The 20,484-nt window shown below is 41.8% G+C and overlaps 2 protein-coding genes across 4 annotated transcripts in view; one reads left to right on the plus strand and one right to left on the minus strand.

The window, feature by feature from the left end:
* Positions 1–3,707: 3,707 nt before the first annotated feature.
* Positions 3,708–11,479, minus strand: Orc6 (origin recognition complex, subunit 6). 3 transcript variants are annotated; one of them, NM_001033690.1, is made up of 7 exons: positions 11,135–11,479; positions 10,190–10,319; positions 8,817–8,980; positions 8,359–8,448; positions 6,562–6,674; positions 5,443–5,544; positions 3,708–4,204 (listed from the first exon to the last, which is right to left on the minus strand). In NM_001033690.1, exons 1-7 carry the CDS (start codon positions 11,197–11,199, stop codon positions 4,080–4,082), a joined length of 789 nt encoding a protein of 262 aa, NP_001028862.1. In that variant the 5' UTR covers positions 11,200–11,479; the 3' UTR covers positions 3,708–4,079. The 3 variants fall into 3 exon arrangements, with proteins under 3 accessions (NP_001028862.1, XP_063133943.1, XP_063133942.1); XM_063277873.1 differs by lacking the exon at positions 10,190–10,319 and having other exon boundaries at positions 11,135–11,262; XM_063277872.1 differs by having other exon boundaries at positions 3,708–6,674; positions 11,135–11,267.
* A 132-nt stretch (positions 11,480–11,611) lies between these two features.
* Positions 11,612–20,484, plus strand: part of Vps35 (VPS35 retromer complex component) — a 35,899-nt gene continuing 27,026 nt past the window's right edge. The window contains exons 1-2 of the mRNA NM_001105718.2: positions 11,612–11,674; positions 16,093–16,191. Of these exons, the coding sequence (NP_001099188.2) occupies positions 11,672–11,674; positions 16,093–16,191 (102 nt within the window). The 5' untranslated portion in view covers positions 11,612–11,671. The remainder of the gene's footprint in view (positions 11,675–16,092; positions 16,192–20,484) is intronic.

The following is a 20,484-nucleotide window of genomic DNA, read 5'->3' on the forward strand; positions in this document are numbered from 1 at the left end:
AAATAGATTCATAATTATTACCGTGCACAAAACTAAACTCCCAAGGAACAATGACCTCAGCATAAGGCCTGAAGCTCCAAATCTGATAGAAGACAAAGTGTGTCTTGAACTCACTGACACAAGGAGGAGTTTCTGAACAGGACACTGATAGCACAGGCACTAAGAACAAAAATTAATAAGTAGGACTTCATGAAACTGAAAAGCTTCTATATGGCAATGGACACTGTCATTCAAACAGTTCAGGTTACAAAATGGGAAAAGATATTTACCCACTACACATCCGATAGAGGATTAATACCTAAAATATATAAAGAACTAAAAAAAAAAATCATTGGACATTAAGAAAACAAATAACCCAACTAAAAAAGGGATATTAAACAGATATCAAAAGCTGAAACACAATTAGCTGAGAAACACTGAAAGAAATGTTCGACATCCTTAGTTGTAGAAAAATGCAAATCAAAACTGCTCTGAGATTTCACCTTATACCAGTCAGAATGACCAAAAGCAATTAAAAAAAAAAAAAAAGGACAGTTTGTGCTGGCAAGGATGTGGGGTACACGCATCCATTGCTGGTGGGACACGGGGTACACTCGTCCATTGCTGGTGGGACACGGGGTACACTTGTCCATTGCTGGTGGGACATGGGGCACACTCGTCCATTGCTGGTGGTAGTGCTTGTACATCCACTATGGAAACCAGTGTGGCAGTACCTTAGGAAGCTGGGAATAGATCTAACTCAAGATTCAGTTCTACCACTCTTGGGCCTCTACCCAAAGAGTTCTACATCCTACTACAAAGATACTTGTTCATCCGTGTTTATTGCTGCTCGACTCATAATAGCCAGAATTTAACAGCAGCCTACAATGTTGAAATGTGATACATCTACATGATGGAGTATTATTCAGCTATTCTAATGAAATAACCAAAATCAAGAGATTCCCAGGTAAATGGATGGAGATAGGAAAAAAAAAATCATCCCGAGTGAGGTAACCAGACTGAGAAAGACAAATGTGGTATGTAATTCTTCCTTTCTTCTTTCTAGGATTTATTTGTTTTATATATGAGTACACTGTAGCTGTCTTCAGACACACCAGAAGAGGGCATCAGATCTCATGACAGATGGTTGTGAGCCACCATGTGGTTGCTGGGAATTGAACTCAGGCCCTCTGGAAGAGCAGTCAGTGCTGTTAACCACCCTCATGGTATGTATTCTTTTACAGGTAGATGCTAGCTTTTAAGCCTTTCACAGGCGTGCTACAATTCATGTAATCACAGGTGTTAGGTACAGAGTAAGGGACTAGGAGAGGGGAGAGATCTCTCAATGAACAGGAAAATAAGAATATATACTTATGGAGTGATGGGCCTTTGAGGAAGGCCCTTACTTCTACATCTGGAAACTTACTACAGTAGAAGCTTCTTAAAACACACACATATATATGTTTTATATATGGTATACAAATGGTATATGAGATCACATATATATATGTATATGTATATATGAAATCTAAATAGAGTCATCAAACAATGAAGACAATGCTGCCAAGTGAAATCTGTAGTCAAGAATTAGTTCCATCTAATTGAGTTATTGGACAAAGGGGCCTCATGAAAACCCTTAAATAACTTAGCAATTGCCAATGCTATTACAAACTGATGGTAAGGCCCTATTGCTGTAAACAGTGCTTACAATGTCATTATGTAGAAGTCAAGCTGGTGCCTAACTAGTCTTCATCTCTATTAGTGTTCATGGTACTGGAAGGCACTTTGCACACGACCAGAGGAGAAAGGTAAACACCAACCCAGCTACAACCCTTTTGTTCCACAGTGGAGACCGGGCCTGCATGGTCCACTGGTGCAATAGAGGCCCAGTGCAGTGTGGGAGTGACCAGCCGCTATCTGACTGAATTTAAGGCCCACTCTATGAGATGGCCCAGGCCTGACACTGCCCCAGTAGCTAAGAATCTGAGGCCAGACATACCTTGGGCCTTGGGAAAAATCTAAATAATTTTGTTTTGCTAAAGGAACATAGCAATAAAATGACTCCTAATGATATCGTTATAGCCACAGTGTCTCACTCAGCCATCACCAGAGCTTTCTCTTGTAGTAGATGGGAGATAACGCAGAGCCCAACAACTGGACAATGTGCAGAGAGAGAGACCTTGGAATGTACAGTCCTAAATGGGACTCCTCTCCTCAGGGTTCAGGGAACTGTGTGAAAAAGGCAGAGAGTGTGAATGCCAGAGATGGATGACACAAGGAACGTCTTACAGATACAACAGGACTGACAGACATGTGAATTCAGACATAGCAGTCCACACAGAGCCTGCGCAGGTCCAAGGCAGATGGGGTCCCAATGTTGAGAGGTTGAGGTGGGCATGAGTTCTAACCAAAAAATCATTGCAATTTGACAACCACAAAGGAAAAATTAGTTTCTCCAATGGCGTGTCACTGGGTTTATAAAAGCCACACTTAAAGGCAGGCCTCATGCCCAGCAGAAGGTGGCCAAACTCCATGTTATTTTGGTACATTTTTTTGTCTTATATCGCTTTGTTTGGGATATTGTTTGTATATTAGGGTTTCTGATTTTATGTTCTTATGGGCCTTGCGTATGTGTGTTTGTTTCTTGTGCTTTTGTTTGTACTTTTATTTGCCCGTTTTCTACAGAAAGACGATATGGAGCTGAATGAGCTGGTGGGGAATATCTAGAAGATGGAGAAGTGGTCAGAATATATTGTGTGAAAATCTATAAAGCCCCTTCCATGTTAAAGGGTTTACTAAGGTTACATTTTTCTGTGTATGGGTAGCAAAGAAATAAACCGGTGGATTGTTTTATAATATGTGCTAGTGTGTAATTCATTATGCCAGGTCTCCATCTTTACTATTTCTTCACATATTGTACTACAGTGCTTTCATGCATGGGTCTGATGCTCCTCCCAGCTATTCTAGGCAGCAGTGAGACAGGTTTTTTGTTTTGGGTTTTGTGTATTCCACTCATTATGTAGCTAAGGATGGCTCTGGACTTGTGATTCTTCTGCCTTCTCTTCCTGGGTGCTGGGATAACAGGGATGAACTACGCCTGGTTTTATGGAGTGATGGTAACCAAAACCCAGGGCTTCACGTTTGGCAGTAACCCTAGCAACGGAGCCACATGTACAGCCAAAGGAGTACCTTTCAATTCCCACTTTCTAGATGGAGCAAACAGAGGTTAATTTTATGTGTTCAAGTGGCAAAATAGACTGACTGGGTCTTTTTTTTTTTTTTTTTTTTGGTTCTTTTTTTCGGAGCTGGGGACCGAACCCAGGGCCTTGCGCTTCCTAGGCAAGCGCTCTACCACTGAGCTAAATCCCCAGCCCCTCTGACTGGGTCTTAAACCCAGGAAGTCTGACTGAGTCTGTGTTCTAGGTAGTAGGGTTCAGAGCACAGGAACATGGACTTTCTTGAGTAGATACAGATTTTGGCCTAATTAAGATTACTCAAAGCTGACAATCGCTACTCAAATGCATATAAAAATAACAATTTATTGGGCTTGAGAGCTATTTGGTGGTTAAGAGCACTGGCCGCTCTTCTAGAGGACTAAGTCCCAGGACTCACACGGCAGCGACTCTAGGCTCAGGGATCTGGCATCCTCTTCCGGTTTCCACTGCACCAGACATACATGTGGGACACAAACATCATGCAGGCAAAATACTCCTACACATTAAAAAAAGTCTTTAAAAATAAATATTTATTAACTTAGGCTATATAACATTGATTTAGTGAAATAAAATAAAAAAAAAACCCACAAAAACAAAAAAAAGTGTCTGAGATGCCTTTCAGGTTGAAATCTGCATTCTCGGTTTAGTCAGGAAACTTCCTTAAACTTAACACACTGAAGCAAAATGGTCCCGATTTCACCTCATAGAAGAGGACAGATCTGAGTCCACAGAGGCAATATGGTTGATCCAATGTCCATGTGAGGTGCCCAGTGCGAGCATCCTCGATATGGAGATACTCCTTAGCACACCTGGTGTACAAGCCTAGAGAAGACTCCACAGCCTTTACCTCCCAGACAGATGCACAGGCCTGCAGGGAAATGGAGATCACTCCACTGCGGCTGTTTGCGCTTTGGCAGCATTTTCCAAAATCTTCCTTTTCCATTCCTCATAATCCTGTGTCAGACCTGCGTCTTTCGGTAGTTTATCTGAGGTTTCTATTACTTCTATGTCTGTGAGAAAAAGTTAGCAAATGTAATTTCAAACTCAAGTTTATACATGGCATAAAAGTAAAAATTGGAAAGTATTTACCTCAGTTAACGTAGGAGAGTAAGACCCTAGAGTAGCAGCGCAGCTCCCACTTTTCTCTCCTATACTCTAATCATGCTAAGACATCAAACAAGTTGGTACATCAAGTAACCCCATCACAACCTTATGATGTAGGTGCTAACATTAGTCACATTTACAGATTAGGAAATGAAGCTTGGAGAAATTATGTCAACTTTCAAATGCACACAGCCAGTAGGGAGTGTTAAACAAATGGCTTTTAGTATCAGATTACCTTTGTAGCTAGAGTTCCTATATAAGTAACTAGAACCTAATTTGGAAATATATTTTAAGAGAAAAAAAAAGCAGGCAATTACCAAAGCTACTTTGCTGGGTGTCCAAACAGGGACATCACAGTAGACGTCCTTAAATAAAGTGAATGAGTAGCCTGACTCCATGGGATTTTTCTATATTCTTTTAGGTTCAGTCTATTAGGAAACGCTGTTTAACCACTGGGTGGAGTTCTCTGAACCAATTTTGGGTTCGAAGCTATCAAACTTATAAGCCAGTCTCTGCTTGAACTGTTTTTTTGCCTAAAGATTTTAACACTGGCAAAGCAGAATATGAACCCAGGCAGTTTAGCTGCCAACACTCACACTTTGTGTTTTTTTAAAACAAGTTCTCATTGTATGGCTCTGACTGGTCTAGAACTTGCTTTGTAGACCAGGCTTGCCTGGAACTCAGAGGTCCGCCTGGCTCTGCCTCTGAGTGCTGGGATTAAAGATATGTCATGCTGTACCAGACATATTTTTAAAAGTTAGGAATATTTTTATTCTTTGGCCACTTCAGATATGCTTTTACTTACTGTTACTTCTTTTAATCATTGTTTAAAAGGCTGTTTTGTTGTTGTGAGAGGGTATCAACGTGTAGCCCACGCTGGCCTGGAATTCACTATATAGATCAAGCTGGCCTTCAGTTTACAGCAATCCCCTCCTCTTGTGTCTTATCTTCTAAGCACTTAGGAGTAATTACAGGTGTGTAAATCAAGCCTGGCTTGAAAAATAGGTCTCACCAAGTAATTAGTGGTCAGACTTTTCTCTAGTGCTGGCTCTTGTCATGTAAACTGTTGTGACCATCACAGGATTGCTCAGTGCATAAATCATACTGCACCAATTTCTGCATCAAGACAGCTAGTGTGCCCTACCTTTTGCTGGTTGTTCAAGCCCTGACTTCTTTTTCTTCAGTGCTGGACTAAACGCTGGCTTCTTTTTCTTCAGGGCTGGACTAGCTAAATCTGCAGAGTCTCCTTTTAGAAAAAGAAAAGGTGGTCTCAAGGTTAATTTTTCTATTCATTTTATATTTGGTCATCTAAGTCCTCAGCTGGATGACAGAGGGGCAAAAAGATATGAAGGAAAGGCACACAGTCTTGCTCCTCTCATTCTGGCTGCTTCTTCTGTTAGACATAAGAATCAATTCCGTCCTAGCTTATGTACACAGATCCTAGCATTTAACACTGGAGCTGCTTTCTTTCTTTGGAGACAGGGTTTCACTGTAGCCCTGGGTGACTCGGAACTCACTCTGTAGACCAGGTTGACCTTGAACACAGAGATCTGTTTGCCTCTGCCTCTCAAGTGCTGGGATAGCAGGCGTGTACCATCCTGCCTGGCTGAGACTGATGTGTCCTAAGGAATCTATTTTCTCGGCACAGATTTGTAGGATCATATTTTTACTGACATTTTTTTTTCCTTTTTTTTGGAGCTGGGGACCGAACCCAGGGCCTTGTGCTTGCTAGGCAAGCGCTCTACCACTGAGCTAAATCCCCAACCAGGATCATATTTTTTAAAGGTACTGTACTGGCTGGTTTTATGTGTCAACTTGACACAAGCTGGAGTTATCATAGAGAAAGGAGCCTCCCTTGAGGAAATGCCTCCATGAGACCCAGCTGTGAGGCATTTTCTCAATTAGTGATCAAGGATAGGAGGACCCATTGTGGGTGGTGCCATCCCTGGGTTCTATAAGAGAGCAAGCTGAGCAAGCCAGGGGAAGCAAGCCAGTAACATCCCTCCATGGCCTCTGCATCAGCTCCTGCTTCCTGACCTGCTTGAGTTCCAGTCCTGACTTCCTTTGGTGATGAACAGCAATGTGGAAGTGTGAGCTGAATAAACCCTTTCCTCCCCAGCTTGCTTCTTGGTCATGATGTCTGTGCAGGGGTAGAAACTCTGACCAAGACAGGTATTAAACCAATTTATTCCCAGAACAGACATGTCAATTATCTCACTAAAATATTCCATAAAATCAGCATTTTCAACCACAGAATACTCACTGTTAATTTGCTGTCCGATCTTTTCTAGCTGTGTACACAGTCGATCAAATATTGTTTTTTTCACACCGGATGTAGTTATCATTTTGGTTTTATCCACCTTTATCTTTAGAATTCTAAAAAACAATTTCATAAATTTGCTTTTTTCTAACATCACCAGCTTTCTGGGCAAGTAAAAAAGGTTACAAACCTCTTACCCTTTGCCCACTTTACTAAAATTCTCCAGCTGTCTGGATTTTCTTTTATTTTAAATGTCACTAGCCAAAAGCTTGCAAAGTTGCTCTCTTAAGTGCCTTAGTTTCTTATTAAACTGAGAGCTAAAATGCATCTGTTCAGCAGTAAATGGGGCAAATAAAGACATCTGTTACAGAGCTTCGTGTCTCTCAGACGCTACCTATCTGCAGAATGGACTCTATCTTTAAGTGCCCACCTCACTTTGGATGTTTCTATTTACACACGAGTGTCATATCTCTTTGCCCCACTCCTAAAGCTCAAATCTTGCTCATATTCCTCAGCAAGCAATTCAAAAACAAAACAAAATAACTGGGGCTGGAGAGATGGCTCAGTGGTTAAGAACTTTTGCTCGTCTTTAAAGGGCCTGAATTCAATTCCAACTCCCATACAGTAGCTCACAACTACTTGTAACTCCAGTTCTAGGAGAGCCAATGCCCTCTTTTTGCCTCCACAGGCACCACACCATGTTTGTGCGTGTGCACAAACAGGACAATCAACCATTTCATGTTCAGTTTAATATAGTTCCAAAGTGAAGTAATTTGACTATTTTTCAGTTTCTTCCGTAACATCAATGACATCCCTTCTTTGTACACCCACACACTCTTGCTGAATAAAAAGAATATTATCTGTGAATGACAATCACTCCTAGGTACGTGGCTGAAAGTGCCAAATACAGCAAATTAGTGACTCAGAAGTGAGAAATATATTCTTTAACAGACTACAGAATCTTTCTTTTTTTAATTTTGTTTTAATTATATAAGTACACTGTAGCTGTCTTCAGACACACCAGAAGAGGGCATTGGATCTCATTACAGATGGTTGTGAGCCATCATGTGGTTGCTGGGATTTGAACTCAGGACCTCTGGAAGAGCAGTCAGTGCTCTTAACCACTGAGCCATTTCTCCAGCCCCATAATTTTTCTGGAAAGTTTTCTTGAAAAGTAAAATAATATAACTTCAAAGATATAAAAACTTAACAGAATAATTCAGTATGTATACTAATAACTATTTTGATGATTTAAATGTAAGAATTTATTTTAGAAATGTTTCATACTAAAATGAACAGCTGTAGGCAGTACTTTTTAAACAATATCCCTGGAAAATCAAACATGCTCACTGTCCTGACAGATTTATAACACACGCTTCCTGAAAGTAGGGCCTGAAATGGCCTTGCTCACAAACACGGTTGCCACGTGGCAAGTACACGTTTGGAACACTAGTTCTAGGTTGGCGGCTACATCATCAGCCATCGAGATTCTCATCACCAGGCCACGAGCCAGTGTGAAGTGTGCTGAGCTGAAGAAAATGACACGATAAGGGTTCTTTGGGGATGAAAGGCTCACATATTGGCAACATTTCCCAATAGTAAAAGAACGGTTAGCTTAACTGGGTGTTGAGTCACACGCATTTGAAATGTCAGCATTTGGGAGTCTGAAGCAGAGGATTACCACGAGCTTGAAGCTGCTTATGATACACAGTGACTTCCAGGCCAGCATGGATGACACAGGGAAACTCTCTCAGACACACACACACACCCCACAAGAAAACACTACCCAGGAACTCTTACTTGCATGCTGAGAGTAGAGCCGCCGTGGTGAAAAGTGGCCTGGACAAGTCAAGATCTGCTCGCTGTGCTTCCGGAAGACTAGACTCATAGCTAGAAGACAGCAATGTTTGTGAAATCAGTTGTCGGGAAAATACTTTAAAGAGACCTGAAAATGCAATAAAATAACTGAGAAAACGAAACAAAACTTGGCCTCCAACTTGAGCTGTCCTGACCTGTCGTTAGTGTTTGTTGGCTGTGCTACCGACTTTTTTCTAGTCTTTATTAGGAGCTGGAGAGATGGTTTACTGGTTAAGAGCACTTGTTGCCCTTACAGAGCACATGGGCTCAGTTCCCAGCTCCAGTCCACAGGACCTGATGCCCTCTACTGACCTGAGAGCACTAGGCACGCATGGGGTGCACATACAAACATGCAGACAGACACTTGTACACACAGGTAAATGTTATAGGATTACACAAACCTTTGCAGTATCCCCGCAGCCAAGTTCACGGCTTCTGTACAGCTGAACTGCACAGCCAGGTCTCTTAATCCAATATTTGAGTTTAACCCCAGCAAACACTCAAAAGATTTAAGACAGCTCTGATACATCTTCTTGTTCAAACCAGAGAGCTTAATTAGATACGCCTTTGAAAGGAAAAACACACACATTTTAACTTCAATATTATTATTCTTAAATATTTATTAAGTGGTATATTATGTTTTTGGTTTTGAGCCTAGCCTTTAATGGCTGAGCCACCTCTCCAGTCTGTGGTATTAATTACATGCTAGTTTTATTCAATCCAAAACTTATCAATCACTTTAAGTAGGCATTTCAAAGAATTCATATTATAAAAGGGTACAATCATGCATGCTTACAAATAATTTAAAAATGATTAAACAGTAAATTTTCTGGGAAAACTAAGAGAAATTGTGTGTAGGGTGAGGAAGATGTATATCTGGAAGAAAGGGGAGAAGAGCAGGATAACCCACCATTGTAGGGAACCAAGTTTAACTGGGGAAATCTGGAAGAGCTTTATAAAAGATATACAACAAAGCAGAGTCACATTAGGACAAAAATGAACTTGGCAGCAGGCCATTCCAGGGTGGAAAAGTGTTGCATGCACAGAACTACAACTCACTGAGTATCATAGCTTGAGGCCAGGGGAAAAGAGACTAAAGACAGCAACGGAGAAGTTAACAGAACTTTAATGAATAAATACATCCATTATGACACAAGTACTGTGTGTATCTATTACATAAAGAAGATAGATATCTTCTTTAGTCAGAATAATAATCCAATAAAAGACATTCTTTATCCTTATTTGATGGATGAAGAAACTGGCAGCTCATGGATCTTGTAAATAATACTGATATTTGGTTTCAACATGTGACTCTTCCTGACTCTGTAATTATAAAACAAGAGGGATTTTGACAAGAACCTGGTCCAATGGTGAGAGTTAATCTCAACTGTCAACTTGATAAGACTTAGAATTACTTGGAAGGAGAGCCTCTGGGCATGCCAATGGGAGGTGGAAGACCTCTGAAGGTGGCATAATCTCCTTCAGTGGGATCCTGCATACACACACAAAAAAGGAGAACCTGGATTGGGTACAAAGACTCATCGATCTCTGCTTCCTGACTGTAGATGCCATGTAGATTCTTCAAGTTGCTTTGATCTCTGTGTCAGGATAAGATTGAACTTGATTAAAAAGCATCTCTGGTGAACTGTATTTACCAGGGCAATTTATCTGAGCGCCATGAAAGAAACAGAGCCACCACTAAAAAGATTAGAACGAAACAGAGAAGCTTCAGGGTCACATCAGATCAGTCAAGTGTCCTACGAAGCCAACTTACTCTATCCAAGGGGCACTTCCTACAGGACGCTGCAAGGTCCAGGCATATGACAGCATTGCTGGTTTCTGAGGTGTGTGCAGACAGACTGACACACTTCACTTTAGACAGCCGCAGGTACTCCTCTGCTTTCCTGGTTAGAAAGGCAGCATGGTCACTAAAACTGTTCCAGAACCTTGCCAGCACTCAGGCAAAGAACTGAATTCTGCATGGTGGACTTGTACTCCACCTCACTACTGTGCAAGTTCATTTGGGGGCTAGAATGCACATCCTTTGGAGAGGGGGAAGTTCTTTACCTAGAACCAAAATGACTCCAAGTTATTAGCTGTGTCCAAGTGCTTAAAAAAAAAATGCATTCAAGTCTCCCCATACAACCCCTTTCCTTCTAACATTACTTCAACAAGTATAGAGTTGGAGCAGGCAAATCAAATTCCCTTTCTCTTTCTTCATGACTGGTTGGCTCTCAGTTTTGGTGGCTTGTGAAAACAATTCTGGGTCCCATCCCGTTTCTGGTCAGTAGACCTGGGAATAGGCCTATAAACTTTTTACACACTTGCCTGCTGTAGCTTTACTTCCTAAGACAGATCCTACAACGATCTTCCCAATCTAAGGGCCTTGGAAAATTGAAGCTATTTGGGCCACTCTTGCCATATTTTCTAGTGCGTGGCACTATCTAATAAATCAGCTCCAAAGCCAATGGTTCCTTTCTTGAATTCTTATGCCCGGTTCATCACTCCAGCTCTTCACGCTGTACCATACTCTATCTTGCTTTTGCCATTTATAGTGATTTCCACAGAGCTAGAGGGCTCCAAGGACGATCACCTTCTACAAGCTAACCACCCAGACCAGTGTGCGGTCCTCCCTCATCGCCAGTGCTCTCCGGCGGTGCCTTTGGAGGACTCAGGGCCACAGTCAGGGCCGTTTCCCTACATGCACGGCCACACTCACCTCAGTACACTCGGCTCCCCGAGGCCGAGGCGCCGGGCGAGGTGCCTTACAAGATCCGACTCCATTGATGGACGAAATGCGCGCCGAAAGAAATGCGCGCGCAGACTGTCAGAGGGATAAGACCCACCCCCGGCGCGTCCAGATTGGTTGCGACAAGAAGTTGAGACCGTCCCACAAACCAATCCTGGTCTTTCTTCTACGCATGTGCACACGATGATGCGCTGGCCCAGACGTAGTGGACGGTCATAAGGTTCTATCGCTGCTCTTCCTCTGCTGCGGAACCCCTTAACTAGGGCTTCCCTTCCGGCTGTCCATAGCTCGCTGCTACGCTGTACTACCCTCGCCCCGCCCCGTCCACTACACACCGCCGTCTGCCCTTTCTCCCCAAACCACGCGAGACTTTATGTGGGCCAATCGAAACGCCTCTACCGGCCGGGGGCGGGGCTAGAGAGGGCGGGGCTCGGAAGGGCTCTGTCACCTGACGGCGGGCGGCTCCGGCGGAGTAGGCGCTGCTGCTTGTGGGTCCCCGGAGTCGCCATGGTGAGTGAGGGGAAGCGGTGGGCCTGGGTTGCCCAGGTCGCAGCCCACGCTTTCCTCCAGCGGACGGGAGCCTTGCGGGCAGAGTAGGAACCCTAGGTTTCGATCGAGACCCGTCTTGTCCGGGCTGGGCCTGCGGGATAGGGCACGGGCTGAGGAAGGCCGCGTTAGGCTGCGGTGGGTTGCGGTGGGCGGTGGCGCTGGATTCCGTCGTTGCCCCGACCCTAAGCAGCCTCCCTTAGGTGTGTCTGGGGCTGCAGGTTCTGGGTGTTGGTGGAGGCCTGCATCGTCCTCTTGTGTGGAAAGGCCATCTTCCTTCCCTCTTGAGAGTCAGAGTCCCCGGTCTGTGAGGAGTTGGGACAGTGAGGAGTGCCCGTGCTGTAGCTGAGTGAGGACTGGCGCTGTAGCTGGGTTGCGCCCAGATGGTGCATTTCCACCTTTGTGCTCGGCTGCACTCGGGGGTCCTACGCCTTTTCTCGGTTGGAAATATCTTTCAGTGGGGCCGCAGTGGTTCCCCGGCCTTCTGTGGTCTTGCAGCGTCTGTCAGCGAATTCTAGGGACCTGCTCACGTGAGTTTCCCGAAGGACTCATGCTTTCTTTCATGGAAGCCAACCATCAGATAGGAGACAGGTCTTCCTTTGGCATTCGTTCTCTGAGGATTTTAGCTCACTTGCTGGAAGCAGTCATTCAAAGGTTTCTCTGCGATGATAGCACGTTGCGGCGCTTTGTGGCACTAGCCTTATAAACCGGAACTTCCTCAAAATTCGAATCCTGTCTATTTTCCACAGGGCAAGTTGTCACTTGCATCATAGTAGCATTTGCTGTAATATGCATAGAACAGGTAGTGCTTTTGGATGTTGGTATGCTTATGTCCGTTTTCATGATTTCAGTATTCATTCTTTGTATTCATAATTCTCCGTGCTGTGTACATACTTCACTTTAAGTGTGTCAGTAGGAAAAACCAGCGTTAAATCTTTTTGCTACTGATTTTATTGGAGTGGAGGTTTGAGATGCTCTTGCTAGACTCTGATCAGCTGGTTATTTATGGTCATCTTTGGTTTGGTTCCAGCTTTCTGAGTTCTGAGCTTTTGTTCCCATAATTTGATAAATCTCTGATGTATACAACTTTAATATATATTTATTGCCTTGCAAGATGGTGTTTTTACCCCCTCAGAACTTTGTACAGTCGAGATTTGGCACATGACTGGTGTGAAGTTTAACTTGTTTTTCAACACTTACTGGTTGACATAGTGTTTTATAATACAAAGCATTTGAGGCTACACTATAAACTCCATTTATGTGCAGAGTGAACCAGATTGGAGCACAGTTTTCCCTGTAAATTTTATTGCAATATGGAACCTAAGGTATCGGTTCTGTCATAGGCAGTTTTTATGATTTGAGTAGGTATTCAGCCTTTAAGTCTCACTTTTACATCTGGAAGCAAGTGTTGATCTCATTGGTACTGTACTCCTAAAAATCCAGAGTCCAGTTCAACTAACCACACATCTGCTGTACTTTACATTTTATAGAATGTGGTAGACACTGGATAGAAATAAATGGCGGAGATGTGCTTTTGAAACATACAGTTCTTTGGGTTCATGGTGGGAAAGAGTTGTGTTAGGAGCTTAGAAAAGACTTTGGAGGTAATGCAAACAGATTCTCAGGAGAATGGGCAGAAATTCTCCACAAAGAGAAGAAAGAATTTTGCCATTTAATGTTCATGGTATACTCTATTATGGGATTTCTGGGGCATTGCTGAGTTAGTGTGTGCATGGGGTCCAAACTGTAGATAGAGTTCTTTGTTTACTTTTTCTTTTTGCAGTCCTGGGGATTGAACCCCTAGATACAAGCTCCCCAACCCAAATTATTTTAAAGTTTCTGTTCTTTTGTTATCCTCAGCTCTCCTTGAAGTATTAATTTGTGCTTCCAGGTTTAAATAACATTCATCAACATGATGATTCTGTAACTTTATTTTACAATTTATGTTATATTGTCATATCACATATGCAGCTTATAAGTGGGAAAATTAACCAACAAGCAGGTTCCTACAACTGGTAGAGGTAAATGCTCTCAAACTGGATATGGTAATAACTAACATTTATGGAGTGTTCATTACTAAGTGCTGTGCACATTCAGGACTTTGTGTGCTATTTTATTTTTCTAGTCTATACCAAAAATTTGTGACTGCCCATTTTATAGGTTATTTGCACACAGTAGCCAGAGCTGGAAACAATCCATAAGTTTATATTGAGTGAATCAATAAATGTATATACACACACACATATATATATGTATATATATGTGCATATACAAACACATATGCTGGAATATTACACAGTCTTTAAAGAAGAGAAATTCTGATAAACACTTTCATACAGATGAACCTTGGACATAACCCTAAATAAGCTGTGTAATTCTGTCTATATAAGATACTTACAGTAATAAAACTTACTATAAAATAAAGTAGAATTGCTTAGCCGACAGACATTGGGGGGGTGTATACTAATATTTCTGTATAAATTAACATTCCGTTAAAGATACTTGTTTTCTTTTAAGTTCAATTGTAATTAAAATAAGCATTTTAATTAAAAATTTTTAATTATATGTATGTGTTCATTTGTATGCACATGTGTATTGTTGCACATGTGAGTGCAGATGTCTGTGGAGGCCAGTGGCATTGGATTCCCTGTTGCTGAAGTTACAGTTGGCTTTGAGCCACCCAGGGAGTGGGTGCTAAGAATTGAACTCAGGTCTTCTGTAGGAGCTCTCTGAGCACTCGTAACCACTGTGCTATCCTTTCAGTCCTTTATGATTTTTGAAAAGAAATAGTTGTGGGAAAACTCATTCACTAGTTTATTACGAAAGAGCACAGGGAAGGCGTTGCTCATTACTCAGGTTTTTTTCTTTATCTAAAGTGAAGTCAAGGGAAAGCCTTTAATTTTTGTAAACCATCATTTTTCAGAAGTGGATTTTTCTTGCTGTTTAATTGGAATAAATATTTTAATTGTCTTAGATATGAAACATGAAATCTTTTTTCATGTTTATATGTAAATCCTTTTACTTTTTCTAACATTATGTAGAGAGGTACTTTTCCTCTAAGTAGTCTTAAAATTTTTTTATTGAAATTTATGTAAAATGACCAGGTGAGTGGGTTTTGAAAAATTACCTTTTGTTCGAAAATATTTCCATTACCTAAAAAGAAAATTTTGTAGTCATTCATCAGTGGCTTGCCTGCCATTTCTTCTAAATTAGTAAATCTGTGGATGATTTATCTATTTAAGATATTTCATATAAATGGAGTCTTCCAGCATGCGTTTTTGTCAGACTTCTTTCATTTTGTGTAATGTTTTCTAGGTTAATTTCTATAGTAGGAGTGTTTCAATATTAGAGACGTTTTTATGGCTTAACAATAGGCTGTTGTGTGTACATACTGCTTATCCACTAATTTGTTGATTAGTTTTCTTTTTTTTTTAATCAAACATATGATCTGAAGGGTCGGGAGTCAGCTTATCTGTGCAGTGAACATTTACGAAGCACACATTGTGTGTCCTGGATCTCAAACACACCATTATTTATAATTACATTGTTAGGCACGCTGTGGTAGTAATGTAAACATGGTGTTACTTAACATGAAGTATGGGTTAATGCTTCTTGACAGGGAGAGTGAGTTCATTTTGTGAACAGAGTTTTGCTGATGGCATGGAAGAGTAGATTTGCTTTGTTTTTAGCTGATTATCTGTGAATTTAAAATAGTAGGTATTTGAGGAAACTATCGTTACCATTTTCTCTTTTCAGTCATTAATAATTCTAGCTATTTCCAAGTGGTTTAGTTTTTGTTATGATGGAGGGGGCTGTGTTTTTATAAACTCATTTGTTGGTGTAAAGTAAGCTAAAATGTAGGTGAACATTGTTGAGAGGGAGAGAGAAGTTCTTAAAATTTTGAATTTATACTACAGTTATTATAAGAAATAGATTGGTTTTATAGCTATGTTCTGGTTGGGTGTACAGCATATTAGCAGGACATAACTATAAACTACCATCACAGTTTTCTTTGATGCCAGATTTTTTTTTCTTTTTTCTTTTTTCAGTAATTTTTAGACAGGGTCTCACTAGGAAGTTCTTGTTGTTCTGGTACTCATTATGTAGACCAGGCTGGCCTTGAGCTCAAAGAGATGTGCCTGCTTCTGTTTTCCAGGTGCTGGGATTAAAGGCATGTTTCACCATGCTGGGCTGAGGCCAGAATTTTTGAGTCAGTCAAAAATTGACAAATTAGTTTGAGATAGGAAGTTTGAATGAGCCTTATGTGAAAGTTTTGGGAATGGACTATGACTAAAACTACAGAAATAAAAAAAAAATTCTTTTTGACAGGAGAAAGTGCTTATGAGCCACTAATGCAAGTATTTTTAAAATCTTCATTTTAGCCTACAACACAGCAATCACCCCAGGATGAGCAAGAAAAACTCTTGGATGAAGCCATCCAGGCTGTGAAAGTTCAATCATTCCAGATGAAAAGATGCCTGGTAAGAATGAAAATGTGAAATTAAATTCCTAAGCAAGCACCCCCAGCTGTAAAATTATGTAGTAGTACTTCTGCTTTCAGTCAGTCTAGTCACCAGCAGCAGCTGCCTCAACTTCATCTGTGTAGCACTGTAGATATTTATGGACAAAGAGCCCTGCTTCCTCCTAAGTTTGTGTCTGTCCAGTGAATGTACTCTCAGGAGGAGAGATGCTGACTTTCAGTTACACATTGGCACATTAGCAGCTAAGTATCTGAGCCTGTTTGGTTTACACCTTAGACCTGAGGAGAACTCAACATAGAGTGGGTATTCACTAAATACTTAATGAGTGAATGGATTTGAATTACTCAGCTATGCTTATTTCACCTGAGTATCGTTGAGAACTTTTGAATATGTACTTTTATTGTAGGAACTAGCTTAAAAATTATGCTTAAAGATACATGTAGTCACTACTTCTGGAGGCAAAAGTAAGAGAACCATGAACTTGAAGCCAGTTCTAGTTTACGTGGTGAGACCCTTAAAACACAAAAACAAAAGTTACACAGATACTTGTTTATATGTTTTTATAGTCTAAGTAGGAATAATCTGCACAGGTACTTTATATTCTGTGTGTCAACACTTAGAGTTGAACCACATAGGCAGAAACTTGAAGCTATAAGTTGCTGGAGTAATGACGATACTTTGTAAAGTGCCTTACATTTTCCATGCATGTATGTGGCATATGTGTGTATTTGTGCATGTGTATGGAGTCCAGAGATTGATGTCAGATGTTTTCTCTCAGTTGCTCTTGATCTCATTGACAATTTCAGTTTCATATATCTATGAAACACACACACAGACACACACGCACATACGCACACACACGCACAGAACTTAAATTTGGTTGTTTTTGTGCTCTATTAACTTCTTTCCTGCTAAAATTCTTCTTTCCCTCTTAAGTTATATCTTTTCGTTTTGACCCGCCAAGTTTAATTATTTAGGGTTGCATGAGTATGAGGGAGGGGTTATATCCAGAACATGAACAACTTATGACAGTCTCTCGCCCAGGACCCATTAAAAGCCTATGGTCCCCCAGTGAGCACCGGAACCTTATGAGCTCTTCCTCCGTACAGGGTAAGACAGTGGCAGACCCCATATGGTACAGCTGCCCATGGCTGCAGTGCGTGCAGTGGCCATGTAGGGTTCAGACCCTGTTTCACAGCGCTCCTCCCCAACTTCTGGCTCCTACATTCTTTTCACCCTCTTCTGAGACGGTCTGTGAGCCTTGGGGACAGGGTGGGGCACTCTGCAATCACTTTGGCCAGTTATGAGTCTCTGTATTAGCCTCCCCTACCTTTAAAAGGTGTTTCAGTGATGAAGGTAGAGAGCTGTGCTAATCTGTGTTGTAATTATAAGCATGCAGAAGGCAGTGTGTTACTGTTTAGCAAAACAGTAGTAGGTAGTAGGTTCCCCCCACGAGTCTTTGCCCTTTCACCTGGGTTATTTATTTTTTTAGACTTATTTTATGTGTATGATTGTTAACTGCTTGTGTGTATATGTACCTATGTATAGGTATATACATAGGTGCTAGTGGGCATGATGCCCTGGAACTAGAGTTAATGGATGATTGTGAGCTACTATGTAGGTGCTGGGAGTTGAGCCCAGGTCCTGTACAAGAGCAACAAGTGCTCTTACAGCTCCAGTCCTGACTTGTTGAGGTTTATATTCCTGTGGGGAGGACCTTAAATCAAATCAAGAAGTGGTTGGTTACTTTTATATCATTCATGACTACTATTGTACCAGTGGGCACATCTTGCCAGGCTGCTCATATTGTATCATCAGTGGTTCCCATCTGGATAAGACTCTTGGTGACTTTCTTTCCCTATGTCATACCTTCTGGTACTATGAAAAGTAGCCAATTGAGAGGAAGCTTTTTGATCAGTTAATAGTTTGATTTTTTTCCAAGTACTGCAACTGGAGTATGTGCTCTTTTCAGCAATAGGGTCTTACCAAGTTCTGGTGGGAAAAACAGGAGCAGTACCAATAGCCTATATTGTTTGGGGGTGCTTCTGGGGCCTTGCTGACCAACACTCACAGAGAGATATCCTATACCTGGCTTAGGACTTTTTGTTTAGTAACGTATGGCTTCCAAGAGGACCATTATCTCCCTGTGTAGGGTACCCCAGTTAAACTGTTTATAAGAATTACATATTCTTTTGTTTGTAAAGAATTACTTATTTTATGTACATGAGCACACTGTTAGCTGTCTTCAGGCATATCAGAAGAGGGCATCAGATCCTATTACAGATGGTTGTGAGCCATGTGGTTGCTGGGAATTGAACTCAGGGCCTGTGGAAGAGCAGCCAGTGTTCTTAACCTCAGCCATTTCTCCAGCCCCCAGAATTATGCACTCTTTAATAAGCTTGTAAATAATGGGTTACCGTATAGCTTCTTCATACATCCTTAGTGTTAGCTGTCCTGCTGCTGCTGCTTCCTCCTCCACCCTTCCCTCCTGTTCCACCCCTTTCCTTATGTCAATCTTTCCTATCCTCTCACTCCTTTCCCACTTCCATGCCACTTTGTTCTACTGCACCCGTTCCTTAAGGCCTTTCTGCTTTCCACCCCTCACTCCCCCCTTTACTACCTCAAGCCCCTTCCTAGTTTTTAGTGTCTACAGGCATTCCTCGTTAACGAGTCTGAAGATTGAAAGCAAAGATGCACACGCGGGAAAGATCATGCAGTATTTCTCTTTTTTTTTTTTTTTTTTTTTGGTTCTTTTTTTTTGGAGCTGGGGACCGAACCCAGGGCCTTGGGCTTGCTAGGCAAGTGCTCTACCACTGAGCTAAATCCCCAACCCCCAGTGTTTCTCTTTGGGTGTTTACTCACGTGGTTTATTCTCCTAGTCCATCTGCTTACTATAAACTTCATCTTCCCTGAAGCTGAGTAAGCTTCAGTTGTGCGTATGTGCGCCATCTTTCCTTTATACACTCATCGGAAGGAAACAGAAGTAGGTGTAGCTTAGCTCTGAAGGCAAGAGTCTCAGCAGGCCCCTTGACCTTGGGGTGACCTGGTGTGCGACTGAAGTCCTAGGGCCTGTCCATGTCTTACTATATTTTGCGTGTGTATGTATTTTTCCTGCATGTGTGTCTTTGAGCTGCATGTGTACCTGGAGCCCTCAGAGGCCAGGAGAGGTTGTCAGATCACCTAGGTCGGAGTTAGAGACATCTGTGAACTGCCATGTGGGTACTGGTAAATGAACCTGGGTGTCTGGAGGAGCAGCGAATGCTTTTAACTTCTGAGCCATCTCTTTAGCCCCTTTGTTCCCTTCTTGACCTCAGAGTGCCACTGGCAGTGGCTCCCAAGCCTCCATACATTTTCTGATCACAGAATGCAACCAGTAATGGGAGACTATGTCCTGGTACCTTCTGTGACCGTAGATCATGACTGGTGGGGAGTTCCTAAACCTTTGCCCACTACCTGGCTTCAGATGGTGACTGCTGTGGGCTGACTTTCCTCCCTAATCTCTGAGTGTGAGTGACAACATCAGGGTCCTAAGTACCGGTGGCCCTTCCTTGCCTCTCTTTCCATCTTAGTTCTTGAGACGGCGTCTCTAATCTGGAGTTTACCAGATTAGAGACCAGACTCCCTGTGTGCCCCAGGGATCTGCTGTGCCTTCCTCCTTAGTGTGTGGATGGCAGGTATGTGCTGCCTCGGGCAGGCGGGGATTCAAATTCAGAGCCTGCACAGGCAGCACTTACCCATGAGCTGTCCTCTCAGCCCCAGCTCTACCTTTTCTAAAGCTTAAAACTCTCTCATGTCTTATGTTTTGATTTTCTTAGCAATAGATTTGGAAAGAAAAGTAAATGTTTTAGTTTAGAAAATGGGTTTTCTCTTGTTTCTTTTTCTTTCTGAGCATGAATAATGTTTCTTGCTGTGTCTCAAAAATTGTCTGGTGGTTGAAAAACACAAGGAAAGGCTTACATGTTTAATCACTGCCCAAGCTGCAAAGAGCCTCAAGTTCTGGGACAGAGCCATTGTTAGGATAGATACCTTGCTGAAGAAGCTTAGCATGCCTTCTTTGACTGCAAAGTCAAATATGGCTTATTGGAACTAATTCCCTAGTTCGTAGAGGTTGAATTCAAAAGTTTGGAGTTGCTCTATGAAACATACTGTCTTAGTTATGGAAGCCTTGAAAGCTTTGTAACCCTGGTGAGGAGTTAGATTTTTTTTTTAATTTAAATTTTTAATAAAAGGAAACTTGTGAAGTTGATTTTTATGTGACTAAAATAAGTGCTGTAGACTCTTAAAACTGTGTAA

This window comes from Rattus norvegicus, chromosome 19 (genome assembly GCF_036323735.1).
Source record: "Rattus norvegicus strain BN/NHsdMcwi chromosome 19, GRCr8, whole genome shotgun sequence".
Lineage (NCBI taxonomy): Eukaryota > Metazoa > Chordata > Mammalia > Rodentia > Muridae > Rattus > Rattus norvegicus.